Source organism: Carassius auratus, chromosome 18 (genome assembly GCF_003368295.1).
Source record: "Carassius auratus strain Wakin chromosome 18, ASM336829v1, whole genome shotgun sequence".
NCBI classification, from domain to species: domain Eukaryota; kingdom Metazoa; phylum Chordata; class Actinopteri; order Cypriniformes; family Cyprinidae; genus Carassius; species Carassius auratus.
In genome coordinates this window covers 1,102,316-1,126,539 of record NC_039260.1, presented here as the reverse complement: position 1 = coordinate 1,126,539, position 24,224 = coordinate 1,102,316, and the positions used below count along the sequence as shown (strand labels likewise).

At 34.2% G+C, this 24,224-nt stretch overlaps 1 protein-coding gene across 3 annotated transcripts in view; it reads right to left on the bottom strand.

Annotated features, from left to right (window-relative positions):
- The window catches only part of unc13c (unc-13 homolog C (C. elegans)), a 121,088-nt gene that overhangs the window by 79,432 nt on the left and 17,432 nt on the right, over window positions 1-24,224 (bottom strand). For 2 of the 3 annotated variants that reach the window (XM_026286981.1, XM_026286983.1), the window contains exons 7-12: window positions 23,551-23,622; window positions 17,471-17,690; window positions 13,623-13,850; window positions 10,751-10,892; window positions 1,936-2,105; window positions 299-414 (exon numbers count right to left, since the gene is read on the bottom strand). In XM_026286981.1, coding sequence (XP_026142766.1) covers window positions 299-414; window positions 1,936-2,105; window positions 10,751-10,892; window positions 13,623-13,850; window positions 17,471-17,690; window positions 23,551-23,622 — 948 coding nt within the window. The remainder of the gene's footprint in view (window positions 1-298; window positions 415-1,935; window positions 2,106-10,750; window positions 10,893-13,622; window positions 13,851-17,470; window positions 17,691-23,550; window positions 23,623-24,224) is intronic. The other variant, XM_026286982.1, reaches the window with a different exon arrangement.

The window sequence follows — 24,224 nt, the reverse complement described above, 5'->3', positions numbered from 1 at the left end:
TTGTCCTGTTCTAAAAGTAGTTTTTTTTTCTAAACAATCTTAAAACAAAGTCAACTAAATATTATACAAATACACTCACGTTTTTATGTTTATTTTACACTTTTTTTTCACCCAACCAAGCGATATTAAACGAGGCTTAATGACATTTAAACTATATTTATAATATAATTTAATATTTGTTTAATATCTATTCACAATATATCATATTTATGTTATATAATATAATATGAATATTTTATATGTAAAACAAGAATCTGATAGTTGCAGTGTATTTCGGTGATAGTGATGTCAGACGCACCTCGTGTAAACATGTGTACTGTCCGTGAGGAGGAGCCACCTTCTCTTCTCCCTTCATCTCCACACTGATCTTCAGCCTGATGGCCCCCGAAACCATCGACTTATCCGTCCGCTTCTCTGAACACACAATGAGCATGTGAACAGAAGACAGAAACGACACGCTGTATTCTTAATGACTGGTATGGTGCACCATTTTCCCAAATGTTTAATTTGAGCCTTGAGCACTGAAGCCCAGAAACAGAAGCTGCAGTACAGTGTGTTTACAGTAATGTGAGATTCTTCCTTTGCAATAACATGCATGAAATGTGTGTTAAGTAAGTATAAACAGTGCAATTTCATGCTGATTTGAAATCTGAGACATTCAGTAGCTGTGTTTAAACTAATGCATGATATGAAAGGATTCTTTGCAGATAATACTCCACACATCTTGTTTTATAGATGTTTTAATTTCTCTGATTGATGTCTGGTCTGCGACCGCAGCGGAGTTTTCTCACATGGACAGATGGAGAAGGAGCGAGCAGATATCAGCGCTTGGGTTTGGCCCGAGTCACGCTCTGAACCACACGCTTCTGCTCCGAGCCAAGCAAAACAATCCCACAATGCAACAAATAAAGCATCAAAAACAGCAGAAACCATTCTCTGTGGAACAATTAGACCATCTGCACCAGAACAAAACTCTTCAACTTGCTTTCAAAGGTATTAAAGAGGTGAAGCTGGAAGGACTGGAATTTGACACAAAATTTACTTCTTTTAGGCTGCCCTTTTTTTAAAGTCACTTTGGGTGAATCTAACAAAGTAAAGCTCAGAGAGTCATGTCACCTTAAAATCACCCCAAAATATTATTTTACATTGAGACATTTCTTTTTGCACTGACAACGTTTTTCTAAACACATTTCCTGCCTACATTCCCATTAATTTAATGTGAAAAAAAGATAATTATCATTTTTTTATAGCCAGAAAAAAAAAAATATATATATATATTTTAGGCATATAACTAAAAGCCTAAATTCTCATCACCGACAGAATTAAAGAAATAAAAATAATAATATAATACATGATATAAAGGCAATGCAAAGTTTATTTATATAACATTTTATACATAACTGCAATTCAAAGTTTTGCATAAAATAATCAAGTTTGCTAAGAAATAAAATTAATAAAAAAATTATCATTTATTGGAGAAGAATAAGGATGCATATAAATTATATAAAATACAATAATAATAATAATAATTCTACATATGTACCAGAGTGTGAATAGCTGTTTAATAACTGAAATTATTTTAAATGTTGTAAAGATCAATTAAAGGTAATTGCATTATTTATTTATTTAATTTTATTTATTTATTTACTTGTCATTCTGGGGCGGGGGAAGGCTTTGAAAGTTCTTAAAAAGGCCACCTTCAAGCCATATATGGATATATTCATGTGTCTTCTATTGACACGCCCCTTTGAAGAGAGGGGCGGGGTGAGGAGATCTCATTAGCATTTAAAGAGACATGCACCAAAACGAGTCGCTGTGAACAGAGCTGTTTTTGACCTGGTAAAAAGGGTGTTGTTTGGCACGACAAATTAGGAATTTTAACCAAAGTGTGTTACAGACATTTCATAAAGACCTTGAAGAATCATAACAACATACCGAGATTATACCAGACGTCCATCTCCCCGCTCAGCATGCGCACCTCGATGATGGTCTGACCCAGGAAATCATCAGATTCCTTCTTGAAGTGCTGCTTTACTCTGGACTTTATGTCGTCGTCTTCATCCCACACACGGACCTTTATACGGTCTGTAGCGTTATGACACTCACTGACGGAGACAGACAGAGAAGAGCATCACGCAAAGATGCTTCTCATACAATTCCCCATATATCATAAAACATTAGCTGATCAGTAACTCGTGTTTTCAAGTACAAATATCTTAAGATTCTTAAATCAAGACACATTTACTGTTTTGTTGAATGCAAGTCTCTTTGAGAGAGTTCCTTGGGTTTGGATTTCAAGGGAAGATGCAAAATTACTTTATCATCAAATGCATCAAAATAAAGTGATGTTTTGCTTAAAATAATTAACAAATATTTGAAATTGGGATAAGATAAACAAGCATGATTGAGCTTTAAATTTAGTTTATTTTTCTGATCCCACTGGCAGATATTTTATTTCAGCTCGAACACACTTCATTTTGATACGTCATTTTGATTTTTTTTAAGTAATTTTGCTAAGAACAAGATAAGATATTTTGAAACTTGGAAAAAAAGGTGTTTAAATTTTTATGTATTTATTTATTTTTCAGTGTATAAAATAAAGATTGAGAGATTTATATGTTTCGAATTTTTTTTTAATGATAATTTATTTTACATTTTTATTTTGGAGTAAATAAGATAAGATATTTGGAAACTTGGAAAAAAATCTTTGTTTAAATTTTTATTGATTTATATATTTTTATTTTTAAATGATTATTTTGTTTTACATTTTTATTTTGGAGTAAAAATAATAATAATAATAATAATAATTAAAAATAATAATAATAATTAAAAAATAAATAAAAATAAAATAAATATATATATATATATATATATATATATATATATATATATATATATATATATATATATATATATATATATATATATAATTAGGTTTTCTCCACATTACAGTAACAAAAACAGAGGAAGTGAAAATAATTTTAACAAAAAGTCACAATATAAAATATTTTAAAGATCCTAAAATATGCAATTTTTTCTATATGCATTGTTATGCCTTATATATATATTGTCTTTCATTTTAGGGTACAATATAACCTGGAAAGAACAGCATGAATATCTCAAAAGACAAAAATACTGAGAAAGAACATATTTTTTGAAGTGCATAAAATAAAGGTGGACAGCAGGTTAAATGTTTAATCTCTTTATTTTGATTGCATTACTGCAGTTTGGTATCTCAGGAAATCTGAGCACAGATTAAAAATCTTTAAAATCCCCATTTGATTGCACTGCTCTCTAGGAAAAAATAGATCTCATTTGTGGTTTTCCTTCTCATGAAAAGCCAATTTAACTTTGAGGACGCCCCCAAAGGGAAGTCTTTTGTTGTTTAGCATACGTCAAGGGACAGTTTTGTCCCTAAAGTACAGCCAAGAAAATCCACACACACACACACACACACACGAGCTGCCAGAAGAGTGGCGAGCTGTTTGCCGAACTCCTTTTAAAGGTCATATGCTCCACTGAATCTCCAAACAGGGCACTTAGCCTCCTGTGGTCCGTCTCCATGTCTGTCTCTCCAGTGGAGGAGAGAATAGAGAGAGAGAGAGGGGCTCACAGACAGATCTTACGCCTGATCGCAAAACTGATCGCAGAGAGGGCCAGACAAACATGAACGACTGTGCTTTATTATAGAGAGATCAGGTCTGACACTAACTTTTAAAAAGTTTGGGTTCACTAAGAAATGAACTATTTTATTCAGCAAGAGTGCATTCAAATAAATAAAGGCATTTATAATGTAATTTCTATTTCAAATGAAAACTCTCTATTCATCTGTGAATCTTGAAAAATAAAAAGTGTCACGGTTTCCACAAACATATAAACTGTTTTCAACATTGACAATAATCAGAAATGTTTCTTGAGCAGCATATTTTCATGATTTCTGAAGATCATGTGACTCACGACAGGAGGAATGATGCTGAAAATACAGCGGGGCATCACAGAAATAAATTAGAGTTTCACAGATATCCACAAAGAAAACAGATATTTTAAGTTGTAATAATATTTCACAATTTTTACTGCATTTTGTGATCAAATAAATGCATCCTTGGTGAGCGGAAGAGAGCCAATTAAAAACATTAAATAATTATCTTCAAACTTTTGAAGATGCAGTGAAAGTAAAAAATAAATGGCTTAATGAATAAGTGAAGGTTTTTTGAAATTTACTGACAAAATTTCTCATAACTTTTCTCAGTGTGTTGACTTGTAAGGCAGAACACATTTGAAGTTTTAATAAATTTGTGTACTCACACTTGAGTCCAGGTTTTCAATCTTCAGCAATCATCCTATTTTTGCTTTAGCTCGAAGACCGAGCCGCTGTGAAATAGATGTCTCTTCACAAAAACGACTGACCAGAGTCACACCAAAAAGGATTCAATGTGTGCAGACGAAAGTTGGGGAATATATTCACCTAAGTGACATTTCAAGTATTTTAAAAAAGCCTTGCAAATGTCCAAATCCTCAAATATAGCGATGCATCGGCTACTCCAGCAAAGTGTGTCCTCATAAACAGTCTGCTAAACCAAAATCTATTCTTTTTTTAAAAACGAGAGAAATGAGCCCAGTTTCTGCATTTCATTGAAGTTTGCTTGAAAGCACTAGAACGTTTTTGTTTAAGGCTAATCCAGAAAGTATGCTAATATGCAAATGAGACTAGCCACACTTTTAGGTGGACGAGTTGCAAAAGAGAACTTAGTCATCGTCACAGATCGACTTCCATCTGCTGTCATGTTTCACAACTAGCAGCAAAAAAGCAAGGTGAGAAGAGAAAATACACCACAACAGAAGGTTTCCGAGAGATTTCTAGCAGCTCTTGATCAGCTGATATTAAAACACCTAGTGTGAAGATCACTGAATGTGTTTCACCTGCTATTATGACAGAGAAAGACTATCAACCTGAGAAAGGCTTCCACTCTCTCTCTAATGCCTTTCTGTCTTTGAAAAAGAGCTCCTTTCAAAATATACATTTCTCCATTAATCCTGCATAAATCCTTCTTAATCCATCATTTCTCATCACACTACAGACTCTGATATTTATCATGAGATGATGTGATTTCCTACACACTTTCTGTTTCACTTAGAGCTGAAAATGCAACTTTATATTGCTCAAATAATTATATGAATATATATCCTGACCAGGCAGACGCTGCATCACTGAATCAACCAATGGAATGAGTTTGGGGCGGAACTATGCCTTTGCTCGTCCAATAGCAGAAGGTGGGCGTGTTCTAACAGTGATGAGACACTTGAGGCTGTTTCAGTGTGGGTTAAAGGCCCGTCGCTGCTTGTTGTGTCTAACAGCGGCCTTTAGATGCAACCGTACTCACAATACAGCCCGGCCTCACACTTTACTGCTCAAGTAAGTCACAGACTGGATGTAATTACCTGTCACATTTCTCATTTCTCACACCAGCACCAGGTCGACCACAGACACACACACACACAGTACAACAGCAAGAGAGCGGGATCTTTTCTTTAATATTCACTATAGATGTGTGTGTGTTTCTCAGTTTCAGCTCTATATTCTTCAGCCCCAGTTTTTCTTATATATATATATATATATATATATATATATATATATATATATATATATATATATATATATATTAGTGATGTCAAAATATGAATAATGATTAATCACATCCAAAATAAAGGTTTTTGTTTACATAAGAGTTCATTTGCAAAACAGATTGTTTGATAAGGAAAAAAATATTTAAAAAATACTAGTTAATTAACACAAAAACATGATAAAATAATAAAAAACATGATTTACATATATATATATATATATTACATATATATATATATATATATATATATATATATATATATATATATATATATATATATATATATATATAATATTTGATACATATAATATATAAGATAATATATTAGTAAATTGTAAGCCAATTTATTAAAGCTAAATTATCCAGCAAAAAAAAAAAAAAAAAAAAAAAAACTGATAGCTTTCACGTTTTTCAGGACAAAATGCCCAATATTGCCTATTTTATTGTATGAATTTAATATATGTATCAGTGTTAACAAAAGAAAACCTTGGTGTGCCATGTCCTTTAAAAGGAAAAAAAAAAACTTTTTGAATAAATAGATACATAATTGTATAATTATAATTTTTTAGCAACTTAATACTAAAGTATTGGCGCTTTTGACCGACAGTAGTGATGCATTTGTTCAGATCTGTAGTGCTGATTAGGAGCAGCAGTAATAGCAAGTCTTGTGTGGGTAAGCATCAGTAAGGATCCTGCTGAGTGTTGTTGGGTGGGATCCATTAGGGGTGTTCGATGGTCATTTCACCCGAAACACTCTCATGCAGGGTATGACAGTGTTAATGGCTGTTGATGGCTGCTGTGAGAGTGATGTGCTCTGAGTAATGCACGCTTTACTTCCTCCACTGATCTCATGCGCTTAAAGAGGAAGTTATGCACTGATTCTGCAGGCGACATGAGCGTGCTGTGACATGACCAAATCCGACAGTCCCAGGAGCTTGAGGACATTGCTTCTAAACATTATGTAGATGCTTCAACAGAAAACCAATTTAAAGGGCTTGGTCTGCCAGCCTCACATTAACCCTTTCCTCCCCACTGCACCAGTCAGAAAAAAATCCCACGGGAGCCAGCAATCAAGTAAAAGTTGAGATGAAAGATGAGCACTGCAGCTATTTAGAAAGAGAAAGAGAGATAAACAGAAAGAGAAAAAGAATAAGACAGAAAATAGGAGTATCAAACCCCTATTTTAACTCTTTCCCCTAGATTCATGAGCATTAATTTTGCATTTGATTTGCCTCAACACACAGGGATTCATGCATCAATCCATCTATTCATAAATCCACACATTCATCTATTCATTCATCCATCCATTCACCCATCTCTCCATCAATCCTTTCATCCCTCCATCCCCTCCATATAGTGTATCTATCCATCAATTCATTATTCATCAATCAATCCATCCATCAATATCCCTATCCATCAATCCATCATTCACCCATCCCTCCATCCATCCTTTCATTTACTATCAACTATCCATCCATATATCCATCCATTTGTCCATCCATCAATATATCATCAATATAGCCACCAATCCATTCTTTTCATCATTCGACTATCCATTCATCCAACCATCCATCCATCCATCCATCCATCCATCCATCCATCCATATACCTATCCATTAATCCATCTTTCACCCATTCCTCCATTCATCTATCCACCCACAAACTATCCATCCATCCATATATCCATCCCTCCATCCACAGGTTTTTTTTTTATATTTTAAAAATACTTTAAAATACATGTTATAACAAATAAATAAACAAACAAACATTGCTTTTTATGATATAGAACAATCCATTAAAGATGAGAAACCCTCCTCCACAGGCTGAGGCTGGCATTTCTCTCAGGATAAAGATTGCACTCTCGGATTGAAATGGAAAATTAAAGTGTGCGATGAGGATTAGGGGTCGTATAAGATGTGCTATAGCTCTAATAATCCAGCAATCTTCCTCACAGCAACAACACAGCACAGCTGAAGTACAATATAACATCAGATCGCTCCAGCGCTGGTATCTGTGTCTGGATCCAGTGCTTTAATATTGAAGGCACCAGCAATGTTTTCTCCTATGTAATACAGGCTAAAAGACTGGAGTTTTGTTCTGTTTGCTCACCAGATGATGTGAATGACTGTGGTACTGATGTTTAACTGTTTTAGGTTGTTCAGTCATGACAGAGATGAAGAAATACAATAATACAGAGCAGACTTAAATAATAAAATGGTATTTAATGGTGTGAAGCAAAAGAAAATAGTTGTGTATAGTACTTGATCCAAAAAATAAGCACATCATTTGGTGTTTAAACCATGACTCCAGTGATGTAAAATTACTTTTTGTGTGAAAAACAGAAATATTCTGAACTGAATAACTGGAAACATTTAGATTCATGAGCATTAATTTTGCATTTGATTTGCCTCAAGACACAGGGATTCATGCATCAATCCATCTATTCATAAATCCACCCACCCAACTATCCATCCATCCAACCACCCATTCATCTATCCATTCATCCACCCATCTGTTCATCCATCCTTTCATTCCTCCATCCAATCCATATAGTTTACCTATCCATCAATCATCAATCCATCTATCCATCCATCCATATACCTATCCATCAATCCATCATTCACCCATCCCTTCATCCATCATTTAATTTACTATCAACTATCCATCCATCCATATATCCATCCTTTTGTCCATCCATCAATATATCAATATACAGTACCATCAATATAGCCACCAATCCATTCTTTTTATCATCCAACTATCCATTCATCAATCCATCCATCCATCCATATACCTATCCATTAATCCATCTTTCACCCATTCCTCCTTTCATCTATTCATCTATCCACCCACAAACTATCCATCCATCCATATATCAATCCCTCCATCCATATACCCATCCTTCAATCCATTCATCAATATATCCACCAATACAATATTTTAATTTATCCAACTATCCAACTATACATCTATCTATCCATCCATTCAATTATCCATTCATCCATCCATCATCCATCTATCCCTATATTAATGCATTCATCCATCCATCCAACTATACATCTATCTATCCATCCATTCAATTATCCATTCATCCATCCATCATCCATCTATCCATATATTAATGCATTCATCCATCCATCCAACTATCCATCTATCTATCCATCCATTCAATTATCCATTCATCCATCCATCATCCATCTATCCCTATATTAATGCATTCATCCATCCATCCAACTATACATCTATCTATCCATCCATTCAATTATCCATTCATCCATCCATCATCCATCTATCCATATATTAATGCATTCATCCATCCATCCAACTATCCATCTATCTATCCATCCATTCAATTATCCATTCATCCATCCATCATCCATCTATCCCTATATTAATGCATTCATCCATCCATCCAACTATACATCTATCTATCCATCCATTCAATTATCCATTCATCCATCCATCATCCATCTATCCCTATATTAATGCATTCATCCATCCATCCATCATCTATCTATCCATATATTAATGCATTCATCCATCCATCCAACTATAAATCTATCTATCCATCCATTCAATTATCCATTCATCCATCCATCATCCATCTATCCCTATATTAATGCATTCATCCACCCATCCATCATCCATCTATCCATATATTAATGCATTCATCCATCCATCCAACTATCCATCTATCTATCCATCCATTCAATTATCCATTCATCCATCCATCATCCATCTATCCCTATATTAATGCATTCATCCACCCATCCATCATCCATCTATCCATATATTAATGCATTCATCCATCCATCCAACTATCCATCTATCTATCCATCCATTCAATTATCCATTCAATTATCCATTCATCCATCCATCATCCATCTATCCATATATTAATGCATTCATCCACCCATCCATCATCCATCTATCCATATATTAATGCATTCATCCATCCATCCAACTATCCATCTATCTATCCATCCATTCAATTATCCATTCATCCATCCATCATCCATCTATCCATATATTAATGCATTCATCCATCCATCCAACTATACATCTATCTATCCATCCAACTATCTACCCATCTATCCACAGTCATCCGCCAATCCATTCATCCATCCAACCATCAGTGGATGGATAAATTTTAAACGGATGGATCTCATAATGTGCTCAGCAAAAACTTAATGAAAGAGCAAGTAACAATCAGGAACAACCTCGTGTCACTCCTCCAGTTCAGCCAAAACCTCACAAGAAATAAAGTTCTGTCTGGACTGTACAACATTCCCACACTCAGAAGTGTTGTAGGTCTCAGACTTCTGATTTAATGGGTTTGTCTATCATCAGAAACATCAAAAGGGAACAAAGGATTATGAATGGAAGAGGACAGTGAGTCCAGCCTCGATATAAAGCAACACCCATGACTGCAGAAGCCTCAAGGATATACTATCAGAAATATGAAAAGAAGCAGTCCCATGAGAGCATGACAAAGCCAACGGGAATACAAATGATTTCCATTACTCCTCATTTATGACCCGAAAAGCTTTTTCATATAGTGCAAAAAGCTCCTTTGACTATCAACCGAAAAAATATTCATACTCGTAATGGAAGGGCTCTACAGAAAATGTCAAATTAATGAAAGGCTACTTTGAATAATTCATATGCCATTTGAAAATTTGTTTGTGACTGAGTGGCAGAAATGTTGTGAAATGGAAACGGCGTCCCTGCCCTTTGAGTTCAACCTAATTTTAAAAAGCTTCACTGCATAAGAGTGTCCAATAATCGTATAAAAGCGTTTTCATCCTCAGTCGACGCAGTGGATCTTGTGGCTCACGCCCTAAAAATGAGCCTCAGGTCTGTTCTGATGGATACAAGGGAAAAACAATGCTGAATGCATTGAAAATGAAAATGCATCAGGTTACATAAACATGCATGATTAGAACAGCCAAATAAATAAGCTTCAAGTTTCCTCAAAAATCCCAAATCTTTTGTTGCTTACGTCAAAGACTTTGCATCTAAATGCCGTGCAAATTCATCTGTTTCCTTACCATCTCAGCACAATGTTAGAGGCACGTTGCAACACTAAATAAACAGAAAACACATCTGCTTTCTGTGAGACTCACAAGAAGAACTTCTCCTCCCAGACTGGGTTGAGATTGCCAAAAACGGTTTTGGTCCTGCGTTTGGTCTTCCCCACTTGTACAGTGACGTAGGGGTCGCTTGAGCCCGTCTTGTCTTTGGCTTGCAAACCTTGAGCACATACAACTAGAGAAGAAAGACAGAAAAAAAAGACAATGTTGTTTGAACAGGGCATTCATGAAGCAAGCATTTGCATGGGAGATTAAACACTGCTGTCTGAAGAACTGCACATCTCTAAACTTGTTTTAGTACACAAAGCAATATAAAGCACATTGAGAAGGATGGATTATAGCCGGATTATAGCCAGTGCTCTGACTGCAATAGAGATGCTTTTAGGCTGTATGTCAGTAAAAAACTAACTCTCCTGTCCTGACAGCTGTTTTAACGTGCACAAGCTCTTCAACTTCAACTTCAAATATTATCTGTTTACACTTTCTAAGTGACAATACTTTCACAGCTATTTATTCTTTTCAGTGTAGGAACACAATAGATCCTTGAACTTGTATGTACTGCACCAATAATAACTAAAAAGTCTATTCAAAAGAGACGAATGTGCAGTAATACAACATAAAAGCAGTGTGTAGCCTGAGTGGCACTGAACTCAGTCAATGGGGATGCCATTCGTCACAGAGCCAATAGTAGCTCACAGGAAGCTCTCGTCTCATTAATTATGAATGAGCAGGGTGCTAAATTATTCAGGGAACATATATCCTTGGGTTTGGAGACAGAAAGAGATTGGTGCAATGTCACCAGGCCGGTTGAAGAGGGTGATATAGTCCGGATAGTTTAGCTGGATTGAAAGAAAGAGTGTTTGTGTGTGTTTCCAGATGTGTGTTTATTTCTTAAAAAATTATGATGAATGCACGTGAGAAATAAAAAATTTGAGAAGTACTTTAGAAGTTTTTAGAAATAATACATAATTAAGCCTATGGTTCTTATCCCTTTGGCAAATAAAAAACTTGGAATAAAAAAAAAAATGTCTGAATTGCAAGATATAAAACTCAGGGTTGTGAGGGAAAAAAAGTCATAATTCTGAGAAAAAAAAAGATGCAATTATCTTTGTTTTTTAAATCTGTGGCAAAAAACAACAACAACTGAGAGACTTAAACAGAATTCAGATTTTTTTTTTTTACAAATTTCAATATAAAAAAGTTTATATCTTGCAATTCTGCACTTTTTTCCTTCGATTTGCAAGATATACATTAAAGTGAGAATTTCAGTATATACACTTCTAACTACAAAAAAAAAAAAGTCTGAATTGAGAGATAAAAAAATCGAAATTACCAATATTTTTTAATTCCATAGTGAAAACAGGCTTAATACACCACAGAAAATTTAGTTTGATTTATACTTTTAAAAAATTGGCAACGGCTAATAAAAATACATTAATTACAAGAAAATAAGTTTCGTTTAGTAAATTTTATAAAATAAAGGTAATTCAAGTTGATTCTCTGAAACAAGCATTTTTACGTCTCAAGGATTTTTTAAATAAATGTTAATATGTAGACATTTTATTGCAAAACAAGACAGAAACAGAAGCAAATTAATGCATCAGTCAATCTAAATCAGAATTCACAGAGCCCAGTGTTTATGGAGCCCTTGATAAATAAATCATTATATGAATGCTTTCCAAAACGGGAGATTCGATCGTACGCCAGGATAAATTAAAGCAGAGAGCTGTTATTCTCTCTTTGTTCTATTGACACTCTGGCAGCGTTGCAAGCTTGGCAATAATTCACAGTCTCTGTTGACCCTCAAAGTCAGGTGAAGGAGCATCACTGTTACACACACAGAGAAAACTTTACCTGCAGATAACTGAACTAATACAACGACTTCTGGAAGAGCAAAGATGACTGAAACAGAGCAATGCAAGGACGTGCATCTGAAGATGAACAGAAATGGTTCTTTATGACTCTATGTGACTATGTTTCAGCTGTCAGAAAACAAGCAAAACTCTCGGCACACTTCCCAAATTAAACTGAGCAGCACTGTCTCTTCCAGTCGCAAACATAGAGACGCACACGGAGTGAATCTCAGGAAACATACATAACACCAACAACTAAGAAATAAATACATAAAAAAATATTTTATATAAAATCTGTTACATTAATATAATATAGCATTATAATAATCCTAAAGAATTTTAAATTATTAAAAGAAAAATATATATTAAAATATTAATTTAATATAAAGTGAAATGAAACTTCAAGAACATGATCAGACGATATATTTAACATATTATTTTCTCATTTTACAATGTTTAACACCAAAAAAAAAAAACACAAAAAAAACAAGAAATGTTACATTATGTATAATTATATAATATATTATAACAATAATCATAATAAATAATGAAAAGAAAATCTATAGTATATATTTATTCTTCATAATAATAATAATAATAATATTAATAACAATACATTTTATATATATTATATTAAATATACTATATAAATATAATATATAAACACCAATAATGAGTTCATTAATGAATACAAAATAATATAAAATACAATACACATTTTCAAGAACATACTCAGCCTATATTTAATCGGCAAAATAATTATTTCCTAGATTTTGTTTTATTACATTAGATATCATTTTATCATATAATACTTTTACCAAAATAATAACCTTATAATTTGTAATTGATAATTATGTATAGGACATATAACTCTATAGCAATAATAATTTTAGATAAAATATTTCAGAAATATAAAAGTCTAGTTTCATGTGAGCCTATATTATCATTTGCATGCATTTTGACATAATCGTTAAGCTAATTCTCATTTTGTTTTTGTGTGTTGAATGTGTTCATGCTCTTGTTAGGTGATGTGAGAGTCAGTCATTGCTCACCTGTGATGGTGATTTTAGCAGACCACTTGGACGTTCCCTCCAGCACTGCCTGTTTGGCCGTCTTCAGGTGAGCGTTGACGTCTTCCTTTGAGAGCTGAAACATCTCCTGGATCACCTCGAACACCTCGGGCCGGTTCTTCTCCCTGATCTTCATCCGTTCCTTCATAGCCATGATAATGTTTTGGGTTTTGTCTTCGGCTCCGTGTTTTGAGCTCTTCTCCACAGCACCTGCAGAGTGATTTACATCATCACAGCTAATATGAGCTGCCATTACACTAAATAGTATGCAAGTTATTGAAAAACACATCATGCTCGATTCTAATGCTCCATTCTAATGCTAGTGTACATAAATGTACCTCTAAGTACCTACATTTTTGGTTAAAAAACATGCTAATCGTGTTAAAATACTACGTAGGCAATGTGCTAGCAACATGTGAAATCAGGCTAAAAACATGTTAAAAATGCTAAAATATGTTAGCAATGTGTTAATTTTAAAAACATGCTAGAAACATGCTAAACAGGAAATAACATACTAGGAACATTCTAATTGTGCTAACAACATGTTAACATGCTAATCAAGTTACACATACTAGAAAGGTGTTAAACCATGCTAATGGTCAATCATGCTAAAAACATGCTATAATCATCCTATTCATGATAAAACATGCTAGGAAAATGCTAATCATGCTAAACATGTTAAATCATTTTTGCTAAATATGCTAAAATATGTTTGCAATGTGCTAGCAACATGGTAAGTATGTCAGAAACATGCTCACCATACTAGCAACATGCTAATCATGCTAAAAACATTCATGGCAATCAAGCTAGCAACATGCATATCATGTTATCAACATGATAGCAACAGGTTAATCATTCTAAAAACATGCTAGCAAAATGATAACAACATGATAAACATGTTAAAACATGCTAGGAGTATGGTAATCATGCTAAAACATGCTAAAAAAATGTTATATCATGTTAACAAAATGCTAAAATATGTTTGCAGTGTGCTAGCAACATAGTAAATATGTCAGAAACATGCTCACCATACTAGCAACATGCTAATCATGCTAAAAACATTCATGGCAATCAAGCTAGCAACATGCTTATCATGTTATCAACATGATAGCAACAGGTTAATCATTCTAAAAACATGCTAGCAAAATGATAACAACATGATAAACGTGCTAAAACATGCTAGGAGTATGGTAATCATGCTAAAACATGCTAAAAAATGTTATATCATGTTAACAAAATGCTAAAATATGTTTGCAGTGTGCTAGCAACATAGTAAATATGTCAGAAACATGCTCACCATACTAGCAACATGCTAATCATGCTAAAAACATTCATGGCAATCAAGCTAGCAACATGCTTATCATGTTATCAACATGCTAGCAACAGGTTAATCATTCTAAAAACATGCTAGCAAAATGATAACAACATGATAAACATGCTAAAACATGCTAGGAGTATGGTAAATATGCTAAAACATGCTAAATCATTTTAACAAAATGCTAAAATATGTTTGCATTGTGATAGCAACATTGTGGACATTAGAAACATGCTAGCAACATGTTAATCGATGCTTAAAACATACTAGCAACATATCTCTATCTTTCTAAACTTTCATGCCTTTAGCACAGCTTCACCAGACCTTCTCAAGCCAACCTAAAGTTTGTCTTTAGTCTCAAATATTACTTTTAAGTAAAGAGAATAAAGAACATAACCATATTGACTGCAGTTTAATCACATTTAATGTGCCACTAATAACACAGGTTTCTAAATTGTACATACAGTATGTAGTCCCTTAGTTGATTTTGAAGTATATGTATTATTGCACATCTCAAGATGACTTAATGGAGCACAAATGACTGTATACTGTATATCTAGGCACCCTAACAAATTAATCATTCATTCAGTGTTCAAGAGGATGTGGGAATAAAACAGTGTGACTTTTTACTGGTGTCTTGCCCCACATGCAACCTGGAAACGACTGAGGTTTTTCTTTCCTAAACCATACAAGCCAAACCAAACACAGATTTAAACCCACACTTACTCTAAATATGATGCCTCGTTTAATAAATCTCTCTCTGTTCAGGCCCATTTGTGTCTTTGGCAGACGGCCACGTCTGTGAGGTTTTCTAAGGGAACTCCAGCACATATATCTCAGCCACAACTGACTTTAGCGCACGTTTGAGAGTCTTACCATGAGAGTAAATGGTTATTCTGTTTGAATGGCAGACACGAGAAACAATAAAACAAACCGCTGCTGAAAGCAAACCGTCAGAGCCGAGAGCTGCCATGTGATGTGACAGAGAGACAAAAGCAATTCAATATGATGAGCACTGCTTATGGGCTTGAAGCGTGATAAAGCAGACTTACACTTTCTGAAGAAAAATGAGTGTTCGCCCATGCAAAACTCACTGTTACAATGATAAAGTATAGCTGTGGAGTGTTTTTCAGGTTTCTGCAGCTTTCCACAATTCAGTGAAACACGATACAAAATCACTTTTGTTTTTATTTTACATAATTGATCAACAATAATTGCATAAAAGCAGATTGCTACTGAGATATTGACATGCTAGTGTGATGTCTAATATGTGTCCTTCATTTTAATCAAACAGCAAAAGACGAGAAAATCACTCCTTGTTCTTGACTGAATAACTTTAGTAGCTTTAATAAGGATCAGTATATTTAACTCATGCACAGAAGTGATTTTTTATTAGCATTTTTTCTGTAGTAATTTGTAAAAAAATATTTTTTTTTAATAAAAGCTTGTTTCTGCCACAGAAACTTTGTATCTCACATAATTCTCATAATTTATATGTCAGTATTGCTAGAAATAAACTCAGAATTCTAACTTTCTCTCAATTCTGACTTTTTCCTCTGAATTATGAGTTTACAATGAATAAAAAAAATAATAATTTTGTCATTTTTTCTCAGGGTTGAGCTTTTTTCTCACAATTCTGCATTTGTATCTTGCAATTCTGTTTATATCATAAAATTTATCAGGGTAAAAAAGGCAATTGCGACTTTTTATCTCACAATTTATACATTTCTCCTCGCAATTCTGGGGAAGAGGTCAGAATTGTGTGCAAAAAAATCTGAATTTTAAGATGTAAACTCAGAATTTCAAAGAATTGCGAGATACAAGTTGCAATTATTACCTACCTTTATTTTTTCCTTTATTTAATTTGCACCTTTTGTTTGTTTAATTCATTTTTTAAAGCTTTCTGCATTTTCTTTTTTCTATTTCATGTATACATTTTATATATTATTTATTTAGAATTAGAACAATTGTTAAAACAACATCACATATCTTACACAAAATTCTGTAAAATTGCAAACATAAAATCAGTCATTTTGTACGGAGCCCAGCACATGACATAAAGGAAAAAATATTAGGCTAAATCGATTTACTATTTTACTATTTCGTTCACTCGATTTATAAATAGTAATCGCAATAGTAATCGTGTGCATGTTTTAGTACATTGAGGGAACGAATTAGTAAATCATGCACACGTTTTATTTATTTTTTCTTGCATGTCATGTGTGGGGCTCCGTAATTTTGATAGCAGAAAATAAATGAATAAATATTTTAATTAATTGATTAATTTTAAAACACCTTAAGTCTTGTGTCTAGCTCTTAGCATCTATATCTTAAAGACTTTTACACCCATTTTAATGCAGAAGTAATAGTGATGCTTGACTGAGAAGTTTTAAAGGTGAGTACAAGACCATCTGCATTCTCTAAAGATGGATTTGAGCTTCTCCATCTTGCTTACATGATGATCTGGAGCACTGAGATCAGGTAAAGAGGGCTGAAATCTGAAAGACTGACTCACGCTGCAAACAGTCTGCGTTCAGGAGGTCCTGGCATTTCTCGTGGCATTTGACCCCGCATTCGGCGCAGCGCATGCCCTGCCGGGCGATGCCCCACAGCAGACCCTCACACTCGTGACAGTAGGTGGGTGCCGTGGCCGTCCACACCTCGAAATTATGGGGCGTGGTGGAGGAGATGGGATAGATCAGCGCTTGCAGGGTCTTTCTGAGCACGTGCAGTTTCTGTGAAAAGAGAGAATTGACATCAAGATGCACAATCAATGTTTTTCTCGAATCAATGAAGGTCTTAGAAGAAGAAAGATGAGAGTTCTTGGTGATCACAGCACTCGATACGCACACTACTGCTGTGAATAAATGTGGTTTAAAAACATAAATCTATTTTATTGCTGTTTTTTAGGGAAACTTGTGCTCCTAAGAGTAGCTACCAATATAAACACAGCAACCTTGAGAAAGGACACTCGTTACTTATTTTTCTAAATATTATTGTATTTGCTCTGAAATGGTTTAAAGTTGCTTTTTTTCAATAAGTGGCATTGCTATCTAATATCATTGAGATTCTACTATAATATCTTTTTAATATTTTTATTAATATTTTTTGCAATTTTTTATATTTTCATTTTTGTTTAGTTTAATTAGTCTTAAATTAAATTAAATTAAATTAAATTAAATTAAATTAAATTAAATTAAATTAAATTAAATTAAATTAACTTTTAACATCTATTGTTTTTTATGTCTACATATATTTTATTCTGTTTAATTTAAGCTTTCTTTAAGTTAAACTAAATGATAATAAGAATTGTTGTTTTTCCAGATAGTTGAGATAAAATCTATGTCTCTATTTTACTCAAAAATCATATTTTATGCATTCTTTATGAGTGGACAAAGTAAAATACATTAAAAATGAATTATTATATAAGCAGTATTATATATAATAGTACACACTGTTTTTAGCTAAACTAAAAATAAATTAAATGAATGAATTAAACATTAATATTTAAGGAAGTGTATATTTCTAAAATGGATCAGTATATAAATACATAGCATTATTTACACGCATATTTTCAAAGAAACAAATTAAAAATAGACTTCAAAACAATGACTATCTCAAGCAAAATCAATGTCAGTATACTGTGAGAATTTTAAGTGCATAATATCTTTTTTATTTATTAATCTGACATATATTTCTAAAGCATGGCACATAGTTGAAGTTCTCCGCTTATAACAATGCACAGATGCCTCGGTCAGCTGGTGTGCAGAAAAATCATAATATAGTATTTTTTTTAAAGATATCATGCTGATATTAATTTCACTAATTATAGCACACATGTGAAGCCCACACAGTGTTTTCAATCTGTCCTTGTTGAGACTTACAGGGTGAATCTCACAAAAAAAGACCACAGTATGCCACATTTCACACACACACACACACACACACACATACATAACTTACATACAACTTATATAACATAAATCTGTTTTTTTACAGCTGAAAAGACAAAGAGCGAGCGAGACTAAAGGAGAGGTGATATACGCTGGTTTCCTTTCCCATGATGCACTTCTGCTGAGGCGTGAGTTCTGCTCTCCTCCCACAGAGTCATTACGTTAAGAGCTGCCGAGATTTCAGCGTCCAAACGGCTATTAATGAAATAAATCAAACTAAAAGTACTGCAGCGTGAAAATGTAGGCCAATTAGCAAAGTAAACCTAAAAATAGACAAACTGAGAAACTTCCCTAACCTAACTCTGAAGGGAAATTAGATACAAAACAGCAACAGCAACAAATAAGAAGCGGAAAAATAACCGAGTGATTAATGGTGGTGTCTTAGTTATATTAAAACACTGAAATGGGTCACATCATATATTTTCCACTTATGAAGTCAAGGTTTAATGCACGAGTTGTGTTGAATGTTTCAGGTTTGGAGAAATGTGCATTGCATCAGTGTCTCTGCAGTGAATGGGTGCCGTCAGAATGAGAGTCTGATAAAAACATCCCAATAATATACAGCACTCCAGTCCATCAGTGAACATCTGGAGAAGACAAAACCTGAAACACATCCAGCATTAAGACGTTTAACTTCAAAAGATGTTTTTGTCTCAAACAGGAGAGAAATCTGCGCGATGCTCGAGCTTCGTTTACGAATCCAAAACAGTTCTAAAATATATATTTGTTTAAAGCTGTTTTGGCTTTTAAATGGTGCTTGATCTGTTCAGATTTCTCTTCTGATTCAAACAAGATTACTTGTGATGTTTTTATCAGACTCTCATTCTGACGGCACCCATTCACTCACTGCAGAGCATCCTTTGATGAGACACTGATGCAATGATACATTTCTGCAAACGATTCCCTTATCTCAGATATGTGATGTATAACCACAAAAATCATCCCTACACCTAACATAACATGATCATAAAAAATTATTCATGTTTGTCATTCCAACTATATATATATATGTTGCATTTACAAGGTCTGATTGCATGCTCGACCTGTAACGTTATGCAAATGATGAGGAATTAACAGCTTGCAAAAGCGGAAAAGGACTTTCCAATTTAGTCTAGCGACTCTGGAGCAACCAGATGAGTTATCCTCCGAAATAAACCCTGGGCTATCAGCCAAAGAGAGAGAGAGAAAGAGAGGGAATATTCATGGAGTAATCGCTCACGCTGAACAAAGCGGTCAGGAGTGTCACAAACTCCTGCAGAAATGAGGGACGGAGGAATTAAACCATTCGTCAAAAACACACAGCCGCTGACCCACACGCCTCACAGCATCTTAAACAGATTTCAGCATTCATAACTTCCTCCAGAAGACCATTTTAAAACCAATCCACCGAAACAGCTTGTTAGGATGGATAATATTAGCATTGCAAAGCAGCAGAATAATGAGTTCATCTGTTCATATACTGTACATACAAACGCATGTGTAGATGTTTACTGTGTCTAGTGAGACATATTATGATTTGCTACACGACAGATTGACCTCTTGACTTGCAGAGCTGCGTGATAACATATTGAAAGCATATTATAGTTTAAAAGTTATGACTTTGTGTTTACAATTAATTGCCATACAGTATGATATATCCTGTTACTCATATGCAAAGACCAGAAAATGTAAGTAAGTGATGTCAAGTCATGTAAAACTAAATAATGAATGATTCTGGCACAGAAAACGTTGACTAACATAATCTCAGGAGAAAACTGACTGAGGTGTTTCGCTGAATAATGTCACGGAGCGCATCCAGACACTCTGTTGAATTTTCTTCTTCTTGCTGTGAGTGTTGAGGACGGATATAATGATATAACAGTTTCAGTCCTTGTTTTCCCGGTGTCTTCTTAAGCATATGGGCTGCTTTCGGCACGCTGTTCTCGGAGGGATTGTGTCTCTGATGTAATTTCTCCCTCGGCCTCCTCACATTGTCTCTCTCTCTCTCTCTCTCTCTCTTGCTCTCTCGCTTAATGCGTTAAAATACTTCAGACATCTGTTCGGCCTACTTAGAAATCTGCCGGCCAGCTCTCTATCGAAGACCCATCGAAGGCTGCATCTAAAAGAGTGATTGAACTGCTGCTGTTCTTCAGAGGACTGCTAGTGTGTGATTAAGGGCGAATGGACCGACCCATCGGAGACTGGCTCTGACCTGTCTATTGATCACACGCTAACGCTGCATTCAAACCATGCCGCAATGATTGCACATGAGAAAAACACTATCGCAATGTTATAAGACTAGTGGGAATTGCTAGATGTCCTCCAAACTTGATGCATTAAAAAACAGGGCTGAAAAATGAAGGTTGAAACTAGTCACAGCCACAGCTTTAATCTTAGGATAGTGCATTCAAATCACTGTAAGATCCATGATGTCTGATATTATGCTATCAAGTATTTCCCTTGAAACCACTCCATGTCTATGAATGCATTTTGTGCAGCTCTAAAAGGGCAAGTTCAACCAGACAGAACAAATCTGTTATCATTTTCTCACCTTCTTGTCATTTAATCATTAAAACGTATTTTTTGTACATACAGTTAAAGTCAACGAGGTACGAAACAGCACAGGACTGCACTTGCTTTCATCGTGAGATTGCAAAAACACAGACTGATCTTCAAAATGCCTTCTTTTGTGTTCAACAGAAAAAAGTTGGAGGGGTTATGAATTAAAACAAGGTGAGTAAATGAGTCGTATTTTGGCATGAACTACCTATTTATGTTTATCAGAAAAAAATATGACTTATTCAGCTGTTTTAATAAGGCAATCGGCTTCTGTGACTAAACTACAGTTCCCATCATGCTTTGCAGCAAGACGATAGTTATAGAGTACACTTTTTCAGCGCCCTCATTTCTAAAAGTATTTTTCCCTCTCATTTTTCACATGAAGAGAAAAAAACTGTTACAAGGTGAATCATAACATTAATAGTTATATTCTGGGATGACTAGCTTGTTTTGACTTGTTTTTTTTTTTTGGAGATTTCTTTGAAGAATCATGGGTAATGTAGTTTGTCACCTGCGGTTAGACATGATTATAATAATGATATGAAATAATGCAAGCTGATGCAGAAGCATATACCACTGATTAATAACCTCATAGCTCACATTATGTCTGTCTTTACTGGTAATATATGTTATTGTTAAAAATCAGTTCAGAGAAAATGAATGGGATTTTTACATCTGGAGCTTGATTGTTATAAAATAAACAGATCCATCATACAAGACACGCCTAATGCACATCCAGGTAATTCTGTTGTTAAAAAAGATAAAAACAGAGAGAGAAAGAAATGGTGAAATTACTCAGCATTTCCATTCTGTGCAACATCATGTTATAATTAAAACTCCCCAAACACATAAGCAGCAAACTCGCAGGCTGTGTTAGTCTTCAGCTGCATCTCTCTGTCACATCACACTGTGTCATTCTGGGCCATTTATTCGGCGGATCAATTAATGGGAGGAAACAGGGTCGGCCCAGGCTCTGTTGGTGCCATAGGCAAGATTTTAGATTTCCGCCCCCCACAAAAAAAAAAAATAAAATATGTTTCTTGAGTAGCAAATTAGCATATTTTCATGATTTCTGAAGATCATGTGACACTAAAGACTAGAGGAATGATGCTGAAAATACAGCTGTACATCATAGAAATACATTAAACTTTAACAGAGATTCAGACAGAACACAGCTGTTTTAAATTGTAATGATATTGCACATTTTTACTATTTCTGATCAAATAAATGCGGTTTTGTCTAGCAGAAGAAACTTCCGAGAGTTTTACAAAATTTATGAAATTAACTTAAATGTATATTTCATGTCCATTTATTTATTTAGTTACTGTAGTTTGTAAGAAGCAGTGTATTAAATCACTACTTATGAAATGAATACATAGTAAGTACATCGATTGAGATTCACTGCACTGCATTTAAATTTTTTTTGAATTTGATGTTTTTTCTTTGAAATAACTTTCTTATTTTTTTCTTATCTGTTATGTTTATAAGGGTTGTATGTTACTCACAGTTCACTGCTGGTTGTATATGCTCTATATAATTGTGTATGTGACAAATAACAATCTTGAATCTTGTTACATATAATGTTGTTAAATTCCTGTTTATTGCATATTTTAGTTTATTGATGGTGTTTAGTGCTTGTATGAATGACACTGTGCACCTTCTATGCATGTTATTTTTAAAAAGCTGCTTGTGATTGGGCTTTGTTTCATCACATGACTTTCTCATCTGCATTTGGTGGTTATCAGTGTATTACAAAGATAAAAAACACAATTTAGTACTTTAATAAGTTGGTATATTAACATTATATCAGTTAATTAATTTACGGAATTTAACTGTAAATTTAGAGTAAAGTCGTAAAATCTAAAATGATGTTACCATATTTTTTACGGTATAATTCTGGCAACCATAGCTGACAGTTTTTAACTCTAATTTAGTTTTAAAGTGTGTGTTTCTGTATCAGTTGTGACTTTATGCACGAGCTTTACATTAGTGCCACATGATTGCTCCTCATTAGACTCTGACTGGCTGCTTACAGAGTGATTTATACACAAGTCTATATGGTGAAAGCGCTGTGTGTGTGTGTGTGTGTGTGTTTAAAACTCACCAGCTCCTCGTTGTTCAGAGTCGTTCTGTTCACCAGCCCAAACGCAATGCCTGCCTTCCGAGCAGCCAAAGTCTGAAATGAAGAAAGTAAACAGTGAGAAACGCAACTTTCAGGAACGCATCAAACGCTACAGGGTAGAAATCATTTGTGTTAGGCTGAATGTTATCGTGAGACACCGAGATAAAACTTGATTACTCGGGCTGGGAAACAGCTTTCACCTTCAAGCAGATATTCACCTGTTACCCTAAAGAGAGCACAACTCTCTGAATGCTCTTCATTTTAGGTTCAATAGAAGAAAATGTTGCAGAAAAAAAGAAAATTTTGCACCCTCTAAAATGCTTTCATTTCATGATGTTTACTGCGATTTTAAATGTTTCAAGAGACAGACTTGATAATGAACTTGATAATGACTAGCGCTGCTGTCTACATAAACAAATATAAAGACAAACAGCCCATTTTAACAAGAAAGAGAGTGTTTTTCTGAGCTTGCTGCTATGCATTTACTGTATAGGACTGTATTTTCTATTATGGATACATGCAATCGTGCTTTCAAAATGCACAAATTCAATAACACCACATGTGTGCAAAAAATGCTTTAAATGCATACTTAAATTATGAAACGTTACGTTACATTTTATGCAAATAATGAAAGCTCTATTATTGTTGCATGTTGA